Raw genomic sequence first — 18,922 nt, 5'->3', positions numbered from 1 at the left:
AACAATTTTGGACCCCCCTTGTGGCCCCCCCTAAATGTGGAGTATGAAATCATTTTGACATACAAATTTTGGCTATCGTTTTTTTTTTTATACATCCATTATTAGACAGTGGCAACACCGAACATGGTATTTTGCCTGCTAATGCCTGCAATGCAGTGAAGAAAACGATATGACAACAATAACGTCTAATGTAACTGGCCCCTCTAACAGTACAACTGGCCCCAGCTTGGCCCCCCCAGTTGAAATGGTCTAGAACCGCCACTGGGTGGTAGAAGTTGGTATTTGGTTGTTATATTATATATATATATATATATATATTTTTTTTACATATATTTTTTATTATATTATTATGTTATATTATATTATTTGGTAGCACAGAATTTGGAAGATCATGATTGATCGTACGTTCCAGCACAGTAGATGGCGGTATGCAAATAAACGTTTGTTTGCAGACCGCTGAGACACATAGAAGACGGAGAACTGGTGGTGGCGGTAACGCAGAATGGGTCGGCAGCAGAGTCGAGGACGGACCGGAAGTTAGGCCGGAAGCAGGAAGACACTAATGTAGCTAGCTGGTAGCTAACCATGCATATATTATTAATTGTACCGGTAAAATATTTCAATATTTTCTAACTGTAACGTTGGTAACAAGCTAGTGTCCCGTAGAGCCTTCTGCTGTTTCGGGATAATGCAGATTGACAGAAGAATCTAACCCGGAAGCTGGGCTGGAAGAAAGAAGATGCTTATGTTGATAGCTAGCTAGCTTAGTTTGGTAGTGTCTGAAATGTGTCTGATATCATTTGATGTCGTTTAAATTAGACTTGGATTTTGCCCAACTCGGACTATCTACGTGGAGCTAGCGATATTTTCAACGACCATTTCATATAGTTTTGCTATCTGGTCTAGGAAAGTAAATTATCTAGCTACCGTTGGCCTAGCTAGTTAGCTATCTGAGTTGTATGGAAAGTAATCCGCTAGATAATGTGACCTCGTGGTGAACTGTCGGGGATTTGAGAAGAATCTGCTTTAGTTTAATTCAGTGACCCAACTCTTTCATAGGAAACTATTTCTGAAGAATTCACGATGAATGAGGTGAGAATGACTATAACTAATGCTAAACCAGTCGGGATGGCTATGCCTAAAGTATTAGTATTAGCAGTATTATTATTATTATTACTAAAGTATTAGCTAGTTAGATCATCCATTTAGCTAAGTATTAAAGCTTCAATTAGTAGTTGAAACGATCACAAAGGGTCTTGCCTCCCCTCTTAGAAGCCAATAAAAAGCTGAGAGGTGGCCTGAAGAAATGTAACCACTCTCAGATTCATAAACAGAGCTATTGATGCAAGGACTGACCATCCATGATATGACAATAATAGTTTTAACTATGTTTTGGGGTTAAATAGTGTTTGTTTACATTTACTTTGTTTACAAACATCGGAGTATAACAAGTTTATATTTTGGGTTCTGATGGGTATATATAACTAATTCAATCTTATTCTTTGTTTTAGGATTCTGCTGACCCATCCAACCCCCCTCTCTCCTGCTCCACTGAACCCAGCCCTCCGGAGTCACTGGTTCCTGACTCTAACCATAGAGACATCGACACCTGCAGTGAAATACCCAGATTTAACATTGTAGTCAAGGAGGAGGAGGAAGACTGGGACGTGGATGATACTGGTAAATTAACATGCTTCATTAATTACAGAGATTATACAGTTCCATTCTATATATAGCAGTTTAATTGGTAACACTTTATTTGGATAATCCACCTGTAGATCCTCTAAAGACATTAGTAGCATGTCAACTAGCTATCTACTAGCCCAAACCTTACCCTTATTCTAAAACATAACCCTAACCTTACCCTTATTCTAAACATAACCCTAACCTTAACCTTATTCTAACCCTAACCTTAACCTTATTCTAACCCTAACCTTAACCTTATTCTAACCCTAACCTTATTCTAAACCTAACCTTATTCTAAACATAACCCTAACCTTATTCTAACCCTAACCCTAACCTTATTCTAAACATAACCCTAACCTTATTCTAAACATAACCCTAACCTTATTCTAAATATAACCCTAACCTTATTCTAAACATAACCCTGACCTTATTCTAAACATAACCTTATTCTAAACATAACCCTAACCCTAACCTTATTCTAAACATAACCCTAACCTTATTCTAAACATAACCCTAACCTTATTCTAAATATAACCCTAACCTTATTCTAAACATAACCCCAATGTAACATTGGCAAGCAGTTGCTTATCAACAGATAGTTTGTTGATAGTTCATCTACAGATGGTCACACTATCTGTTTAATTCAATAAAAGGTTAAATGTTTATGGAATAAAAACACAGGACAATGACTGATAATAGCTATAAAATAGTAATACATTTTGTTTACCCCTTGAATCATTTCAGGTAGCCATGACAACCACCATCACAATGATTCTTATTTAATTGTGTCTGTAGTTGGTAACAGATAAGATTCGCTTTCCTGCAACATTATTTTTTGTTGAAATTACATTTAATCTCTGAGAAATGAAGCTAATTGATTGAATCCAAATGGGCCCTTTTGATTTGTAGGATTGACATAATAGTCAATAAATACCCACATCTGATCTGGATCAAACTTAGTCCTTCCATTGAGTAAGATACACTACGTGGCCAAAAGCTCATGAACTTCGCCTCTCCGAGTCCGTACGAGAGTTGCAGCGATGGGACAAGAATGGAACAACCAATTAGATATCACGAAAAAGGGGTAAAAAAAACAAACATTTAAGATTAAATTGAAAACATTTATAAAATAAAATCAATCACACAGCCATGCAATCTCCATAAACAAACATTGGTGGAAGTAGAATGGCCTTACTGAAGAGCTCGGTGACTTTCAACGTGGCATCATCATTGGACTGAAGAGCTCAACTGCCCCGATCGGTTATAAGTGCTGTTATTGTGAAGTGGAGATGTCTAGGAGCAACAACGGCTCAGCCGCATGGTGGTAGGCCACACAAGCTCACAGAACAGAGTGCTGTAGCGTGTACAAATCATATGTCCTCAGTTGCAACACTCACTACCGAGTTCCAAACTGCCCTCTGTTACAACACTCACTACCGAGTTCCAAACTGCCTCTGGAAGCAACGTCAGCACAAGAACTCTTCGTCGAGAGCTTAATGAAATGGGTTTCCATGGCCGAGCAGCCACACACAAGCCTAAGATCACCATGCGCAATGCCATGCTTCGGTTGGAGTGGTGGAAAGCTCCCCGCCATTGGAATCTGGAGCATCGGAAACATGTTTTCTGGAATGATGAATCACGCTTCACCATCTGGCAGTCCGACGGACTAATCTGGGTTTGGCAAAGGCCAGATGAACGCTACCTGTCCGAATGCATAGTGCCAACTATAAGGTTTGGTGGAAGTGAGTCCATATCAAAGTGAGGCCATATTAATGCCCATGATTATGGAATGAGATGTTTGACGAGCAGTGACCACATACTTTTGGCCATGTAGTGTATGAGAAATCCAATACAATTCTCAAAAGGCACCAACCGACCCCACACCCCAATGCCAATCTCACCCTAACAACCAATGTATGGTATCAGTTCTCTATGTTTGAGAAGTAGGACGAAGCTGCGGCTTGGAGTATTGCTTCTCCATACTATGTAATGCATTCCCTGTGAATCTGGTGATGTTTTTTTTTTTATCTGTTCAGAGAAATTAGCCTTTTAAATAACTTGCATTATATACCATAAATTTGTGTGCAAGTACCAGTTTTTGTTCCGCTAGATTCCACTATTCCTGCTAGTGCCACATTATTTTATCAATTTTACTGGTCTCCATGCAACTTTGGGTAGAAAACCAATAGCTTTTTATCATAATGAAAATAAATTGTGTGGTCATCCTCACAAGTCAAGCCAGTCCTCCCATGAAAGCAATTGTTTGTCCATCTCTTAGCAGCATGATGCTTTAACCAAACTCTAGTGGGCAAAACCTGGTTCCTCCACAATAATTAATGGCAAATAATGCAAGCATCTTCAATGGCGAATTTTGTCTGAACAGGGAATAAAATAAAATCACCAGATTCACAGGGAATGCATTACAAAGAAGCAATACTCCAAGCCGCAGTTCTCGTCAGACATACAGTGACTTGTGAAAGTGTGCACCCCCCTTGGCATTTTTACTATTTTGTTGCTTTTACAATTTTTTTACAACCTGGAATTTTTGGGGGGGGTTGTATCGTTTGATTGACACAACATGCCTACAACTTTGAAGATGCAAAATATTTTATATTGTGAAACAAACAAGAAATAAGACAAAAAAAACTGAACTTGAGCGTTCATTACTATTCACCCCCCCCCCCAAAGTCAATACTTTGTGGAGACACCTTTTGCAGAAATTGCAGCTGCATGTCTCTTGGGGTATGTCTCTATAAGCTTGGCACATTTAGCCACTGGGATTTTTGCCCAATCTTCAAGGCAAAACTGCTCCAGCTCTTTCAAGTTGAATGTGTTCCGCTGGTGTACAGCAATCTTTAAGTCATACCACAGCTTCTCAATTGGATTGAGTTCTGGGCTTTGACTAGGCCCTTACAAGACATTTACATGTTTCCCCTTAAACCACTTGAGTGTTGCTTTAACAGAATGCTTAGGGTCATTGTCCTGCTGGAAGGTGAACCTCCGTCCCAGTCTCAAATCTCTGGAAGACTGAAATAGGTTTCCCTCGAGAATTTCCTTGTATTTAACGTCATCCATCATTCGTTCCATTCTGACCAGTTTCCCAGTCCCTGCCGATGAGAAAAACATCCCCACAGCATGATGCTGTCACCACCATGCTTCACTGTGGATGGTGTTCTCGGTGTAATGAGAAGTGTTGGCTTTTCGCCAGACAGCGTTTTCCTTGATGGCCAAAAATCTCAATTTTAGCCTTATCTGACCAGAGCACCATCTTCCATATGTTTGGGGAGTAACCCACATGTCTTTTGGCAAATACCAAACGTGTTTGTTTTATCGTCACTATTCCGTAAAGGGTTCGGCAGGGTAGCCTAGTGGTTAGAGCGTTGGACTAGTAACCGGAAGGTTGCAAGTTCAAACCCCCGTGCTGACAAGGTACAAATCTGTCGTTCTGCCCCTGAACAGGCAGTTAACCCACTGTTCCTAGGCCGTCATTGAAAATAAGAATTTGTTCTTAACTGACTTGCCTAGTTAAATAAAGTTAAAATAAAAAATATATATTACTTATTATTTTATATATATATATATTTTGTAAAGAACTGATACTGTAACACTGTTGTCTGGGTGAGATGTGTGTCTGCGGGTGACTTGACCATTTGAATTGGATGTCTGGTACTTATTATATATTACTATATTTACTGAAGATCATATGAATCCCTTAAATTAGAATGGCCAATTTGGGTGCAATCAATTAGCTGTGTTCCTCAGAGATCAAATCACATAATTTGAACACAAATGTTTCTGTAATACTTATGTTATCTAACTATAGAAACGATTTCAGAACGCAGGTGTTAAAAGCCTCTTGTGTTTTTTTGAGGTTGAATGACCCCCCCCCCCCCCCCCCCCCCTTTATTTTCCAGTCGAACGAGGAGCGAGTTCTAACACCAGCTCTAGTGATGGGGCACCAGCAGAACCTGAACAGCACCAGGAGAATCCTAGACCTAAGAAGTTTTGGCGCTGCCCAGAATGTGGAATAGAGATCGCTCACCCATCTAATTTCAACAGACACCTGAGAACACACACATACCTTGCTAAGGAGGCTTCCGTCTGTCCAGTATGTGGAAAAGACTTTGTTCACCCCTCCAAACTGAAGAGACATTTCCGAACACATACAGGAGAGAAGCCTTACCAGTGCTCTGTGTGCGGGAAGCAATTCACACTAAAGCCCCACCTGGAAAGACATCAGATGACCCACCCTGGAGAGAAGCAGCCAGATGCGACAAAGAAGCACCCGTGCTCCAATTGTGGAAAGGAATGTTTCTCTGCATATGAACTGAAGATGCACATGAGAAAGCACACAGGGGAGAGACCTCACCAGTGCTCCTACTGCGAGATGAGCTTTGGCTGTAAGGGAACTCTATCGAGACACGTAAGACGCCATACAGGAACACCCACACCGAAACCTTACCAATGCTCACAGTGTGGGAAGAGATACGAGTCACCATCGAGGCTCAGGCAGCATCAGACTGTGCACACTGGAGAGAAACCTTACGAGTACTCTGATTGCGGGAGGGGTTTTGCTTCGACCGAAGGTCTTCGCAAACGTCAATGCAGCCATGCCAGTAACCATAGCAACCAGTGTACACTGGGAATTCCAGATATGGCGTCATCAGGCAGTCAAACTATGAATATCAAGATCGAAGACGAGGAACAGGAGCTGGCAATTAATGTCAAAGAGGAGGAGGAGGAAATTGTTGTTTTTGTCAATGCTGATAGAGAGAAACCTTACCGGTGTACCTCCTGTAAAAATACCTTTGTTCACCGTAGCTCTCTAGCAAGACACAAACAATCCCACACTAGTGTCGCACAATACAGCTGCTCAGAATGTGGGAAGGAATTCAGCCAATCGTGGACTTTCAAGATTCACATGCAACAGCACACCGGAGAGAAACCGAACCACTGCTCTCCGTGTAATAAGAGTTTCTCAGCTTCACCACTCCTCAAAAGACACCAGCGAGTTCACACTAAGGTGAAACCTTACCCCTGCTCTCTCTGCAGAAATAAATTATCCTCATCGGCAAATCAGTCCTGTCTCCATGCTGGAGAAGGACCTTTGGCTAGCCTGAGCCAAGCTCCTGGACAGGGATCACAGCAGCAGGTGTCTGCAGCGGTAGAGGAGTCTGTTGTACTGGATGTCAAAGTGAAAGAGGAAGAGGAGGATCCTGCTTTTGGTGAGTAAAAGTGTTTGTGTTGTACTATAGCTTTGATATTTAATGGGACCATACTTGCAACATCTTGCTTAAGCTTTAACCATGAGAAAACGTAGCCCTATGCTAACACAACCAGCTGATAGCATGAGATAACGTAGCCCTATGCTAACACAACCAGCTGATAGCATGAGATAACGTAGCCCTATGCTAACACAACCAGCTGATAGCTTGAGAAAACGTAGCCCTATGCTAACACGACCAGCTGATAGCATGAGATAACGTAGCCCTGTGCTAACACAACCAGCTGATAGCATGAGATAACGTAGCCCTATGCTAACACAACCAGCTGATAGCATGAGAAAACGTAGCCCTATGCTAACACGACCAGCTGACAGCATGAGAAAACGTAGCCCTATGCTAACACAACCAGCTGATAGCATGAGAAAACGTAGCCCTATGCTAACACAACCAGCTGACAGCATGAGATAACGTAGCTCTATGCTAACACAACCAGCTGACAGCATGAGATAACGTAGCCCTATGCTAACACAACCAGCTGATAGCATGAGAAAACGTAGCCCTATGCTAACACAACCAGCTGACAGCATGAGATAACGTAGCTCTATGCTAACACAACCAGCTGACAGCATGAGATAACGTAGCCCTATGCTAACACAACCAGCTGATAGCATGAGATAACGTAGCCCTATGCTAACACAACCAGCTGACAGCATGAGATAACGTAGCCCTATACTAACACAACCAGCTGACAGCATGAGATAACGTAGCCCTATGCTAACACAACCAGCTGACTGCATGAGATAACGTAGCCCTATGCTAACACAACCAGCTGACAGCATGAGAAAACGTAGCCCTATGCTAACACAACCAGCTGACTGCATGAGATAACGTAGCCCTATGCTAACACAACCAGCTGACAGCATGAGAAAACGTAGCCCTATGCTAACACAACCAGCTGATAGCATGATTATTTCCTGTAACAAATTCCACATCAGCCAATATATATATATTTTTACATATTGTGTTTAAATATACAGTACCAGTTTAAAGTTTGGACACACCTACTCATTCAAGGGGGTTTTCTTTATTTTTACTATTTTCTACATTATAGAATAATAGTGAAGACATATGAAATGACACATGGAATCATGTAGGATCCAAAACAATTTATTTTATATTTGAGATTCTTCAAAGTAGCCACCCTTTGCTTTGATGACAGCTTTGAACACTCTTGGCATTCTCTCAACCAACTTCACCTGGAATTATTTTCCAACAGTCTTGAAGGAGTTCCCACATATGCTGAGCCCTGGTCCTGTATAAAATTGGTAAAATAGCCCTTACACAGCCTGGAGGTGTGTTAGGTCATTGTCCTGTTGAAAAACAAATGATAGTCCCTCTAAGCACAAACCAGATGGGATGGCATATCACTGCAGAATGCTGTGGTAGCCATGCTGGTTAGGTGTGCCTTGAATATTATAAATAAATCCCTGACAGTGTCACCAGCAAAGCACCATCACACCACCACCTCCATGCTTCACGGTGGGAACCACACATGCGGAGATCATCCGTTCACCTACTCTGCGCCTCACAAAGACACGATGCTTGGAACCAAAAATCTCAAATTTAGAGTCATCAGACCAAAGGACTGATTTCCACCGGTCTAATGTCCATTGACCGGTCTAATGTCCATCTCCTCTGAACAGTTGATGTTGAGTTGTCTGTTACTTGAACTCAGAGGCATTTATCTGGACTGCATTCTGAGGCTGGTGACTCTAATCAACGTATCCTCTTCCACAGAGGTAACTCTAATGAACGTATCCTCTTCCACAGAGGTAACTCTAATGAACGTATCCTCTTCCACAGAGGTGACTCTAATGAACGTATCCTCTTCCCCAGAGGTGACTCTAATGAACGTATCCTCTTCCCCAGAGGTGACTCTAATGAACGTATCCTCTTCCCCAGAGGTGACTCTAATGAACGTATCCTCTTCCCCAGAGGTGACTCTAATGAACGTATCCTCTTCCCCAGAGGTGACTCTAATGAACGTATCCTCTTCCCCAGAGGTGACTCTAATGAACGTATCCTCTTCCACAGAGGTGACTCTAATGAACGTATCCTCTTCCACAGAGGTGACTCTAATGAACGTATCCTCTTCCACAGAGGTGACTCTAATGAACGTATCCTCTTCCACAGAGGTGACTCTAATGAACGTATCCTCTTCCACAGAGGTGACTCTAATGAACGTATCCTCTTCCACAGAGGTGACTCTAATGAACGTATCCTCTTCCACAGAGGTGACTCTAATGAACGTATCCTCTTCCACAGAGGTGACTCTGGGTCTTCCTTTCCTTTGACGGTCCTCATGAAAACCAGTTTCATCATAGCGCTTGATGGTTTTTGCTACTGCACTTGAAGAAACTTTCAACGTTTTTGAAATTTCCTGAATTGACTAATCTTCATGTCTTTAAATAATGATGGATTGTCATTTCTCTTTGCTTATTTGAGCTTTTCTTTCCATAATATGGACTTGTTTTTACCAAATAGGGCTATCTTCTGAATAACCAACCTTGTCACAACACAACTGATTGGCTCAAATGCATTAAGAAGGAAAGAAATTCCACAAAGTCACTTTTAACAAGGCACCTGTTAATTGAAATGCATGAAGCTGGTTGAGAGAATGCAAAGCTGTCATCAAGGCAAAGGGTGGCTACTTTGAAGAATCTAAAATAGAAAATGTAAGAATCTAAAATAGACAATATATTTTGATTTGTTTAACACTTTTTTTTGGTTACTACATGATTCCATGTGTGTTATTTCACAGTTTTTCTACAATATAGAAATTAGTAAAAAATAAAGAAAAACCCTTGAATCAGTAGTTTTCCAAACTGTTGACTGTCCTGTATGTCCACGCTGAGGATGGAATCATACTGTTGGCTGTCCTGTATGTCCACGCTGAGGATGGAATCATACTGTTGACTGTCCTATATGTCCACGCTGAGGATGGAATCATACTGTTGACTGTCCTGTATGTCCACGCTGAGGATGGAATCATACTGTTGACTGTCCTGTATGTCCACGCTGAGGATGGAATCACACTGTTGACTGTCCTGTATGTCCACGCTGAGGATGGAATCATACTGTTGACTGTCCTGTATGTCCACGCTGAGGATGGAATCACACTGTTGACTGTCCTGTATGTCCACGCTGACGATGGAATCATACTGTTGACTGTCCTGTATGTCCACGCTGACGATGGAATCATACTGTTGACTGTCCTGTATGTCCACGCTGAGGATGGAATCATACTGTGCTGGTCCTGTATGTCCACGCTGAGGATGGAATCATACTGTTGACTGTCCTGTATGTCCACGCTGAGGATGGAATCATACTGTTGACTGTCCTGTATGTCCACGCTGAGGATGGAATCATACTGTTGACTGTCCTGTATGTCCACGCTGAGGATGGAATCATACTGTTGACTGTCCTGTATGTCCACGCTGAGGATGGAATCACACTGTTGACTGTCCTGTATGTCCACGCTGAGGATGGAATCACACTGTTGACTGGTCCTATATGTCCACGCTGACGATGGAATCATACTGTTGACTGTCCTGTATGTCCACGCTGACGATGGAATCATACTGTTGACTGTCCTGTATGTCCACGCTGAGGATGGAATCATACTGTGCTGGTCCTGTATGTCCACGCTGAGGATGGAATCATACTGTTGACTGTCCTGTATGTCCACGCTGAGGATGGAATCATACTGTTGACTGTCCTGTATGTCCACGCTGAGGATGGAATCATACTGTTGACTGTCCTGTATGTCCACGCTGAGGATGGAATCACACTGTTGACTGTCCTGTATGTCCACGCTGAGGATGGAATCATACTGTTGACTGTCCTGTATGTCCACGCTGAGGATGGAATCACACTGTTGACTGTCCTGTATGTCCACGCTGACGATGGAATCATACTGTTGACTGTCCTGTATGTCCACGCTGACGATGGAATCATACTGTTGACTGTCCTGTATGTCCACGCTGAGGATGGAATCATACTGTGCTGGTCCTGTATGTCCACGCTGAGGATGGAATCATACTGTTGACTGTCCTGTATGTCCACGCTGAGGATGGAATCATACTGTTGACTGTCCTGTATGTCCACGCTGAGGATGGAATCATACTGTTGACTGTCCTGTATGTCCACGCTGAGGATGGAATCATACTGTTGACTGTCCTGTATGTCCACGCTGAGGATGGAATCACACTGTTGACTGTCCTGTATGTCCACGCTGAGGATGGAATCACACTGTTGACTGGTCCTATATGTCCACGCTGACGATGGAATCATACTGTTGACTGTCCTGTATGTCCACGCTGACGATGGAATCATACTGTTGACTGTCCTGTATGTCCACGCTGAGGATGGAATCATACTGTGCTGGTCCTGTATGTCCACGCTGAGGATGGAATCATACTGTTGACTGTCCTGTATGTCCACGCTGAGGATGGAATCATACTGTTGACTGTCCTGTATGTCCACGCTGAGGATGGAATCATACTGTTGACTGTCCTGTATGTCCACGCTGAGGATGGAATCATACTGTTGACTGTCCTGTATGTCCACGCTGAGGATGGAATCACACTGTTGACTGTCCTGTATGTCCACGCTGAGGATGGAATCACACTGTTGACTGGTCCTATATGTCCACGCTGACGATGGAATCATACTGTTGACTGTCCTGTATGTCCACGCTGACGATGGAATCATACTGTTGACTGTCCTGTATGTCCACGCTGACGATGGAATCATACTGTTGACTGTCCTGTATGTCCACGCTGAGGATGGAATCATACTGTGCTGGTCCTGTATGTTCACGCTGAGGATGGAATCATACTGTTGACTGTCCTGTATGTCCACGCTGAGGATGGAATCATACTGTTGACTGGTCCTGTATGTCCACGCTGAGGATGGAATCATACTGTTGACTGTCCTGTATGTCCACGCTGAGGATGGAATCATACTGTTGACTGTCCTGTATGTCCACGCTGAGGATGGAATCATACTGTGCTGGTCCTGTATGTCCACGCTGAGGATGGAATCATACTGTTGACTGTCCTGTATGTCCACGCTGAGGATGGAATCATACTGTTGACTGGTCCTGTATGTCCACGCTGAGGATGGAATCATACTGTTGACTGTCCTGTATGTCCACGCTGACGATGGAATCATACTGTGCTGGTCCTGTATGTCCACGCTGAGGATGGAATCATACTGTTGACTGTCCTGTATGTCCACGCTGAGGATGGAATCATACTGTTGACTGTCCTGTATGTCCACGCTGAGGATGGAATCATACTGTTGACTGTCCTGTATGTCCACGCTGAGGATGGAATCATACTGTTGACTGTCCTGTATGTCCACGCTGAGGATGGAATCATACTGTTGACTGTCCTGTATGTCCACGCTGAGGATGGAATCATACTGTTGACTGTCCTGTATGTCCCCGCTGAGGATGGAATCATACTGTTGACTGTCCTGTATGTCCCCGCTGAGGATGGAATCATACTGTTGACTGTCCTATATGTCCACGCTGAGGATGGAATCATACTGTTGACTGGTCCTGTATGTCCACGCTGAGGATGGAATCATACTGTTGACTGTCCTGTATGTCCACGCTGAGGATGGAATCATACTGTTGACTGTCCTGTATGTCCACGCTGAGGATGGAATCATACTGTTGACTGTCCTGTATGTCCACGCTGACGATGGAATCATACTGTTGACTGTCCTGTATGTCCACGCTGACGATGGAATCATACTGTTGACTGTCCTGTATGTCCACGCTGAGGATGGAATCATACTGTTGACTGGTCCTGTATGTCCACGCTGAGGATGGAATCATACTGTTGACTGTCCTGTATGTCCACGCTGACGATGGAATCATACTGTGCTGGTCCTGTATGTCCACGCTGAGGATGGAATCATACTGTTGACTGTCCTGTATGTCCACGCTGACGATGGAATCATACTGTGCTGGTCCTGTATGTCCACGCTGAGGATGGAATCATACTGTGCTGGTCCTGTATGTCCACGCTGAGGATGGAATCATACTGTTGACTGGTCCTGTATGTCCACGCTGAGGATGGAATCATACTGTTGACTGTCCTGTATGTCCACGCTGACGATGGAATCATACTGTGCTGGTCCTATATGTCCACGCTGAGGATGGAATCATACTGTGCTGGTCCTGTATGTCCACGCTGAGGATGGAATCATACTGTGCTGGTCCTGTATGTCCACGCTGAGGATGGAATCATACTGTGAAAATGTACAAATGATGATATAATGTTATAATACCCTTTTTGTGTGAGAGCTGTTTGAAACTGCCGCCTGAAATTTTAGCCTGTTGTGTCGGGATCGTTTGATTACCAAAAACAACGAGACGGCCTACGGGTCGGAGGTGAGGGCCCTGGTGGAGTGGAGCCAGGATAATAACCTCTCCGTCAACGTCAACAAACTGAAGGAGTTGATCCTGGAGACGGCAGAGAGAGAGACGAAGGTGGTGAAAAGCTTAAGGCCCATCACTGACAACCTGAAATGATCCAGTCACACAGGCCGTGTGGTGAAGGCATAACAGCGCCTCTTCAACCTCCCCAGGAGGCTCAGGAAATTTGACTTGGCCCCCGGAGACCCTCAAACTTCTACAGATGCACCTTTGAGAGCATCTCGTCGGGCTGTATCACCGCCTGGTACGGTAAATGCACCGTCCGCAACCACAGACGGGAGCACGCTGCCTGCCCTCCAGGACATCTACAGCCCCCGGTGTCACAGGAAGGCCAAGAAAGATCATAATGGACTTCAGCCACCCGAGCCACAGCCTGTTCACCCTGCTACCATCTAGAAGATCATCATAATCTGCCGTTGTTATTGCAGTGTACGTAGTCACTGTTACTAACCGGCTACCACGTTAGACTGCTGCCCTATGGACATAGTCACTGTTACTAACCGGCTACCACGTTAGACTGCTGCCCTATGGACATAGTCACTGTTACTAGCCGGCTACCACGTTAGACTGCTGCCCTATGGACATAGTCACTGTTACTAACCGGCTACCACCTTAGACTGCTGCCCTATCTATGGGACATAGTCACTGTTACTAGCCGGCTACCACCTTAGACTGCTGCCCTATGGACATAGTCACTGTTACTAGCCGGCTACCACCTTAGACTGCTGCCCTATCTATGGGACATAGTCACTGTTACTAGCCGGCTACCACCTTAGACTGCTGCCCTATGGACATAGTCACTGTTACTAACCGGCTACCACGTTAGACTGCTGCCCTATGGACATAGTCACTGTTACTAGCCGGCTACCACGTTAGACTGCTGCCCTATGGACATAGTCACTGTTACTAACCGGCTACCACCTTAGACTGCTGCCCTATCTATGGGACATAGTCACTGTTACTAGCTGGCTACCACCTCAGACTGCTGCCCTATCTATGGGACATAGTCACTGTTACTAGCCGGCTACCACCTTAGACTGCTGCCCTATGGACATAGTCACTGTTACTAGCCGGCTACCACCTTAGACTGCTGCCCTATGGACATAGTCACTGTTACTAGCCGGCTACCACCTTAGACTGCTGCCCTATCTATGGGACATAGTCACTGTTACTAGCTGGCTACCATCTTAGACTGCTGCCCTATGTACATAGTCACTGTTACTAGCCGGCTACCACCTTAGACTGCTGTCCTATGGACATAGTCACTGTTACTAGCCGGCTACCATCTTAGACTGCTGCCCTATCTATGTACATAGTCACTGTTACTAACCGGCTACCACCTTAGACTGCTGCCCTATCTATGGGACATAGTCACTGTTACTAGCTGGCTACCACCTCAGACTGCTGCCCTATCTATGGGACATAGTCACTGTTGCTAGCCGGCTACCACGTTAGACTGCTGCCCTATGGACATAATCACTGTTACTAACTGGCCACCACCTTAGACTGCTGCCCTATCTATGTACATAGTCACTGTTACTAGCCGGCTACCACCTTAGCCTGCTGCCCTATGGACATAGTCACTGTTACTAGCTGGCTACCACCTTAGACTGCTGCCCTATGGACATAATCACTGTTACTAGCCGGCTAGCTAGTACACACCGTTGTACACACCGTTCCTATTCATATACTGTCTATACATTGTATATATATTCTGAACTGTTCTGATACATTTTGGTGGGATTTGTATGTATTATCTAATATTGCTAGGTAACACTGCACTGTTGGAGCATCACCTGCTATAACAACGGCAGAATACTGTGTTCACGACCAATAATATTTAATTAGATTTTAAGTGGAACAGCCTTGATTTGGAGGTTTAAAATATGCTTCTGGTGGTTAGCTTAGGGCTAACTGTGCCAGGTTATCTCATGGGAAAAGCTAACATGTAGCATTTTTGATAAAAGTATGGGCCCTATAATTTTACAATATTTATTTATTTTCTGTTTCGTCAGGAACAAATATTTTGACTTAGTCAGGGTGTTAACTAATTTGAGTTAATCCATATTTATGTCGTTACCACAGAAGAGAGACCTGACCGCTGCTCTGAGAGTGAAGGGAGTCCCTCTACAACAGGACTACCTGAACAACACCAGGGGAATCACACAGCTAAGAAGATTCACTGCTGTTCAGTGTGTGGAAAAAACTGTCAGAAGTTATCAAAACTACAAATACACATGAGAACTCACACAGGCGAAAAACCTTACTCCTGCTCTGTCTGCGGGAAGCAATTCAGTGACAAAGGAAACCTGAAAAAACACCAGACGTTGCACACAGGAGAGAAGCTGTACAGTTGCTCCGTGTGTGGGGAGAGTTTCTCTTCATCGTCAAATCTTACCAAACACCAGAGAACACACACAGGAGAGAGTCATGGTTTTACACCAGCACTGGTTATCATAGTGAAAGAGGAGGAAGAGGATCCTGCTTTTGGTAAGTTTAACATTCAGTTATTCCAAGGACGAAAAAATATTTTTTGTTACAGTTCCAAATTTTCACATAGTTTATCCATCCCATCTTATCCCACAGCAGAGAGACAGGACCACTGCTCTGACAGTGAAGGGAGTCCCTCTACATCAGGACTACCTGAACAACACCAGGGGAATCACACAGCTAAGAAAATTCACTGCTGTTCAGTGTGCGGACAAGACTGCAAAAAGTTATCAAAACTGCTAATACATATGAGAATACACACAGGAGAAAAGCCATACCCTTGCTCTGTGTGTGGAAAGCAGTTCCGTGTAAAAAGACATCTTCAAGACCACCAGATAGTGCACACTGGAGAGAAACCTTACGTCTGCTCCAAATGTGACAAGAGGTTTGGTTTTGCCTCAGCCTTGAAAAGGCACCAGTGGTTACACGCAGAAGAGAAACCTTACTCCTGCTCTGTGTGTGGGAAGGGTTTTAGCTTACAATCACGCATGAAGGAACACTTCCTGATGCACTCAGGAGAGAAACCCCACTCCTGCTCTGTCTGTGGAAAGAGTTTCAGCCGTCCAGATCAGCTAAAGGACCACTCTCTGCAACACACAGGGAAACCCCACCACTGTTCTGTGTGTGAGCAAAGCTTTGCCTTGTCTAAACAACTCCTGAAGCACGAGAAGACTCACACAGGAAAGAGACCTTATAGTTGCTCTGTGTGTGGGAAGAGTTTCAGTGAGAAGGCGTATCTTGAAGACCACCGGTCAGTGCACACTGGAGAGAAACGACACCCTTGCCCTGATTGTGACAAGAGGTTTGGATGTGCTTCGTCCTTGCGTAAACACAGACTGTTGCACATAGAAGGGAAATCCCACTCCTGCTCTGTGTGTGGGAAGAATTTTTCTGAAGCACGTTACTTGAAGGAGCATTTCCGGACACACACTGGAGAGAAACCTTTCTCCTGCACTGTCTGCGATAAGAGTTTTGCAAGATCAGCAGGCCTTAAAGTCCACCTCAGATATCATACAGGAGAGAAACCTTACAACTGTCCTAAATGTGGCCAGAGCTTCATTAGTTCTCAAAAACTTCAGAGACATCAGAAAACTCATGCTGGTTTACCACCTGTTGAGTTTCAAAACCCTGTTACAACTGAAGGAGAGAGGGAAGGAGAAGGTGAGGAAGTTGGTGGTCTGATTCATTCAGCTGGAGAAGAGGTTGGTTGGGATCTTCATCGTCTCGGTAAGTGGAAGCAGAACAGCCATGAATTACATGAATACAATATTGACTTTGAATGAACATCGCTCTTTTATTTAAAAAATGTTTTTTATTTTATTAAGTAGCTGTGATTGTTTTCAATTAAAATAAACAAATATCTTCGTAGATAAGAGCAAATTCTCAAGCAAAATTTTTTATTATTTTCATAATTTCACAGTATTTTTTTTCCAACCTCATAGTGTGGAAATGTGTATAAAAGACAGGAAATCACATGTTTGACGTTACTGGACCTTCTAACCTATGTTTTCTCATTCACATAGACGAGAGTTCGGAGGGGAGAACCTCTACATCAGGAGAACCTAAAGAAACCTAGGGGAATCTCAAAGCTCAGAGAGACAGTTGCTCTGTGTGTGGGACAGACTGGCAACGGTTATTTGATCTGAAAAAGACACATGACATGTTAAACCGTACAGATATTTTGTTTGTGGGAAGAGTTTTAGACGAGCAGTCCTGATGAAGCATCACTTCTGGACACACAAAGGAGACACATGGGGAGAAACCTTACCCCTGTTCTGTCTGTGGGAAGGCTTTAACAAGATCATCAGACCTTAACATACACAGTAGAGTTCATACAGGAGAGAAACCTTACAGCTGTGACGAATGTGGCCAGAGACTCAACACTCCTCAGAGTCTTGGGAGACACAAGAAGAGATGCCACATCTCACTTCCTGAGGAGGACCAGGCTGGCGGGGTCAAGACTGAAGAGCCAATAGTATCAGAGATGAAGAGGAGGAGACAACCTCTTATATCAACAGTAGCATGGTGGAAACAAGAACCTGAACATCTTGACGTAAAATATATACAGTGCCTTCGGGAAGTATTCAGACCCCTTGACTTTTTACACATTTTTTTAACGTTACAGCCTCATTTTAAAATGGATTAAATTGTTTTTTTCCCCTCATCAACATTCACACAATACCAATGACAAAGCAAAAACAGGTATTTTTTTCCTGGAAATGTCACATTTACATACAGTTGAAGTCAGAGGTTTACATATTCCTTAGCCAAATACATTTAAACTAAGTTTTTCACAATTCCTGACATTTAATCCTAGTAAGAATTCCTTGACTTAGGTCAGTTAGGATCACCACTTTATTTTAAGAATGTGAAATGTCAGAATAATAGTAGATAATTATTTACTTCAGCTTTTATTTATTTCATCACATTCTCAGTGGGTCAGAAGTTTCCGTACACTCAATTAGTATTTGATAGCATTGCCTTTAAATTGTTTAACTTGGGTCAAACGTTTCGAGTAGCCTTCCACAAGCTTCCCACAATAAGTTGGGTGAATTTTGGGTCATTCCTCCTTACAGATGTAACTGAGTCAGGATTGTAAGCCTCCTTGCTCCTTGCACTCCTCACACACGCTTTTTCAGTTCTGCCCACACATTTTCTATAGGATGGAGGTCAGGGATTTGTGATGGCAACACCAATACCTTGACTTTGTTGTCTTGAAGCCATTTTGCCACAACTTTGGAAGTATGTTTGGGGTCATTGTCCATTTCGAAGACCCATTTGCAACCAAGCTTTAATTTCCTGACTGATGTCTTGAGATGTTGCTACATCATTTTCCTCCCTCATGATGCCATCTATTTTGTGAAGTGCAACAGTCCCTCCTGCAGCAAAGCACCCCCACAATATGATGCTACCCACCCCCGTGCTTCACGGTTGGGATGGTGTTCTTTGGCTTGCAAGCCTCCCCCTTTTTCCTCCAAACATAACGATAGTCATTATGACCAAACAGTTA

At 43.6% G+C, this 18,922-nt stretch overlaps 1 protein-coding gene across 2 annotated transcripts; it reads left to right on the top strand.

The window, feature by feature from the left end:
* Positions 1-589: 589 nt before the first annotated feature.
* LOC109880425 (zinc finger protein 271-like) lies at positions 590-18,064 on the top strand. 2 transcript variants are annotated; one of them, XM_031813984.1, is made up of 6 exons: positions 591-1,092; positions 1,512-1,680; positions 5,601-6,911; positions 15,508-15,912; positions 16,009-17,139; positions 17,436-18,064. In XM_031813984.1, exons 1-6 carry the CDS (start codon positions 1,084-1,086, stop codon positions 17,486-17,488), a joined length of 3,078 nt encoding a protein of 1,025 aa, XP_031669844.1. In that variant the 5' UTR covers positions 591-1,083; the 3' UTR covers positions 17,489-18,064. The 2 variants fall into 2 exon arrangements, with proteins under 2 accessions (XP_031669845.1, XP_031669844.1); XM_031813985.1 differs by lacking the exons at positions 15,508-15,912; positions 16,009-17,139; positions 17,436-18,064 and having other exon boundaries at positions 590-1,092; positions 5,601-7,856.
* Positions 18,065-18,922: the final 858 nt, after the last annotated feature.

Source organism: Oncorhynchus kisutch, unplaced genomic scaffold (genome assembly GCF_002021735.2).
Source record: "Oncorhynchus kisutch isolate 150728-3 unplaced genomic scaffold, Okis_V2 Okis06b-Okis10b_hom, whole genome shotgun sequence".
In the NCBI taxonomy this organism is placed as follows: Eukaryota; Metazoa; Chordata; class Actinopteri; order Salmoniformes; family Salmonidae; genus Oncorhynchus; species Oncorhynchus kisutch.
This window is presented reverse-complemented; position numbering and strand designations above follow the sequence as displayed.

What these genes read in the sequence shown, in the direction of transcription:
- LOC109880425 (XM_031813984.1), top strand. An exon ending in CTGGGACGTGGATGATACTG is followed by an intron (nt 1,681 to 5,600) that starts GTAAATTAACAT and finishes TTTATTTTCCAG; the next exon opens with TCGAACGAGGAGCGAGTTCT. An exon ending in TTGGGATCTTCATCGTCTCG is followed by an intron (nt 17,140 to 17,435) that starts GTAAGTGGAAGC and finishes TCATTCACATAG; the next exon opens with ACGAGAGTTCGGAGGGGAGA.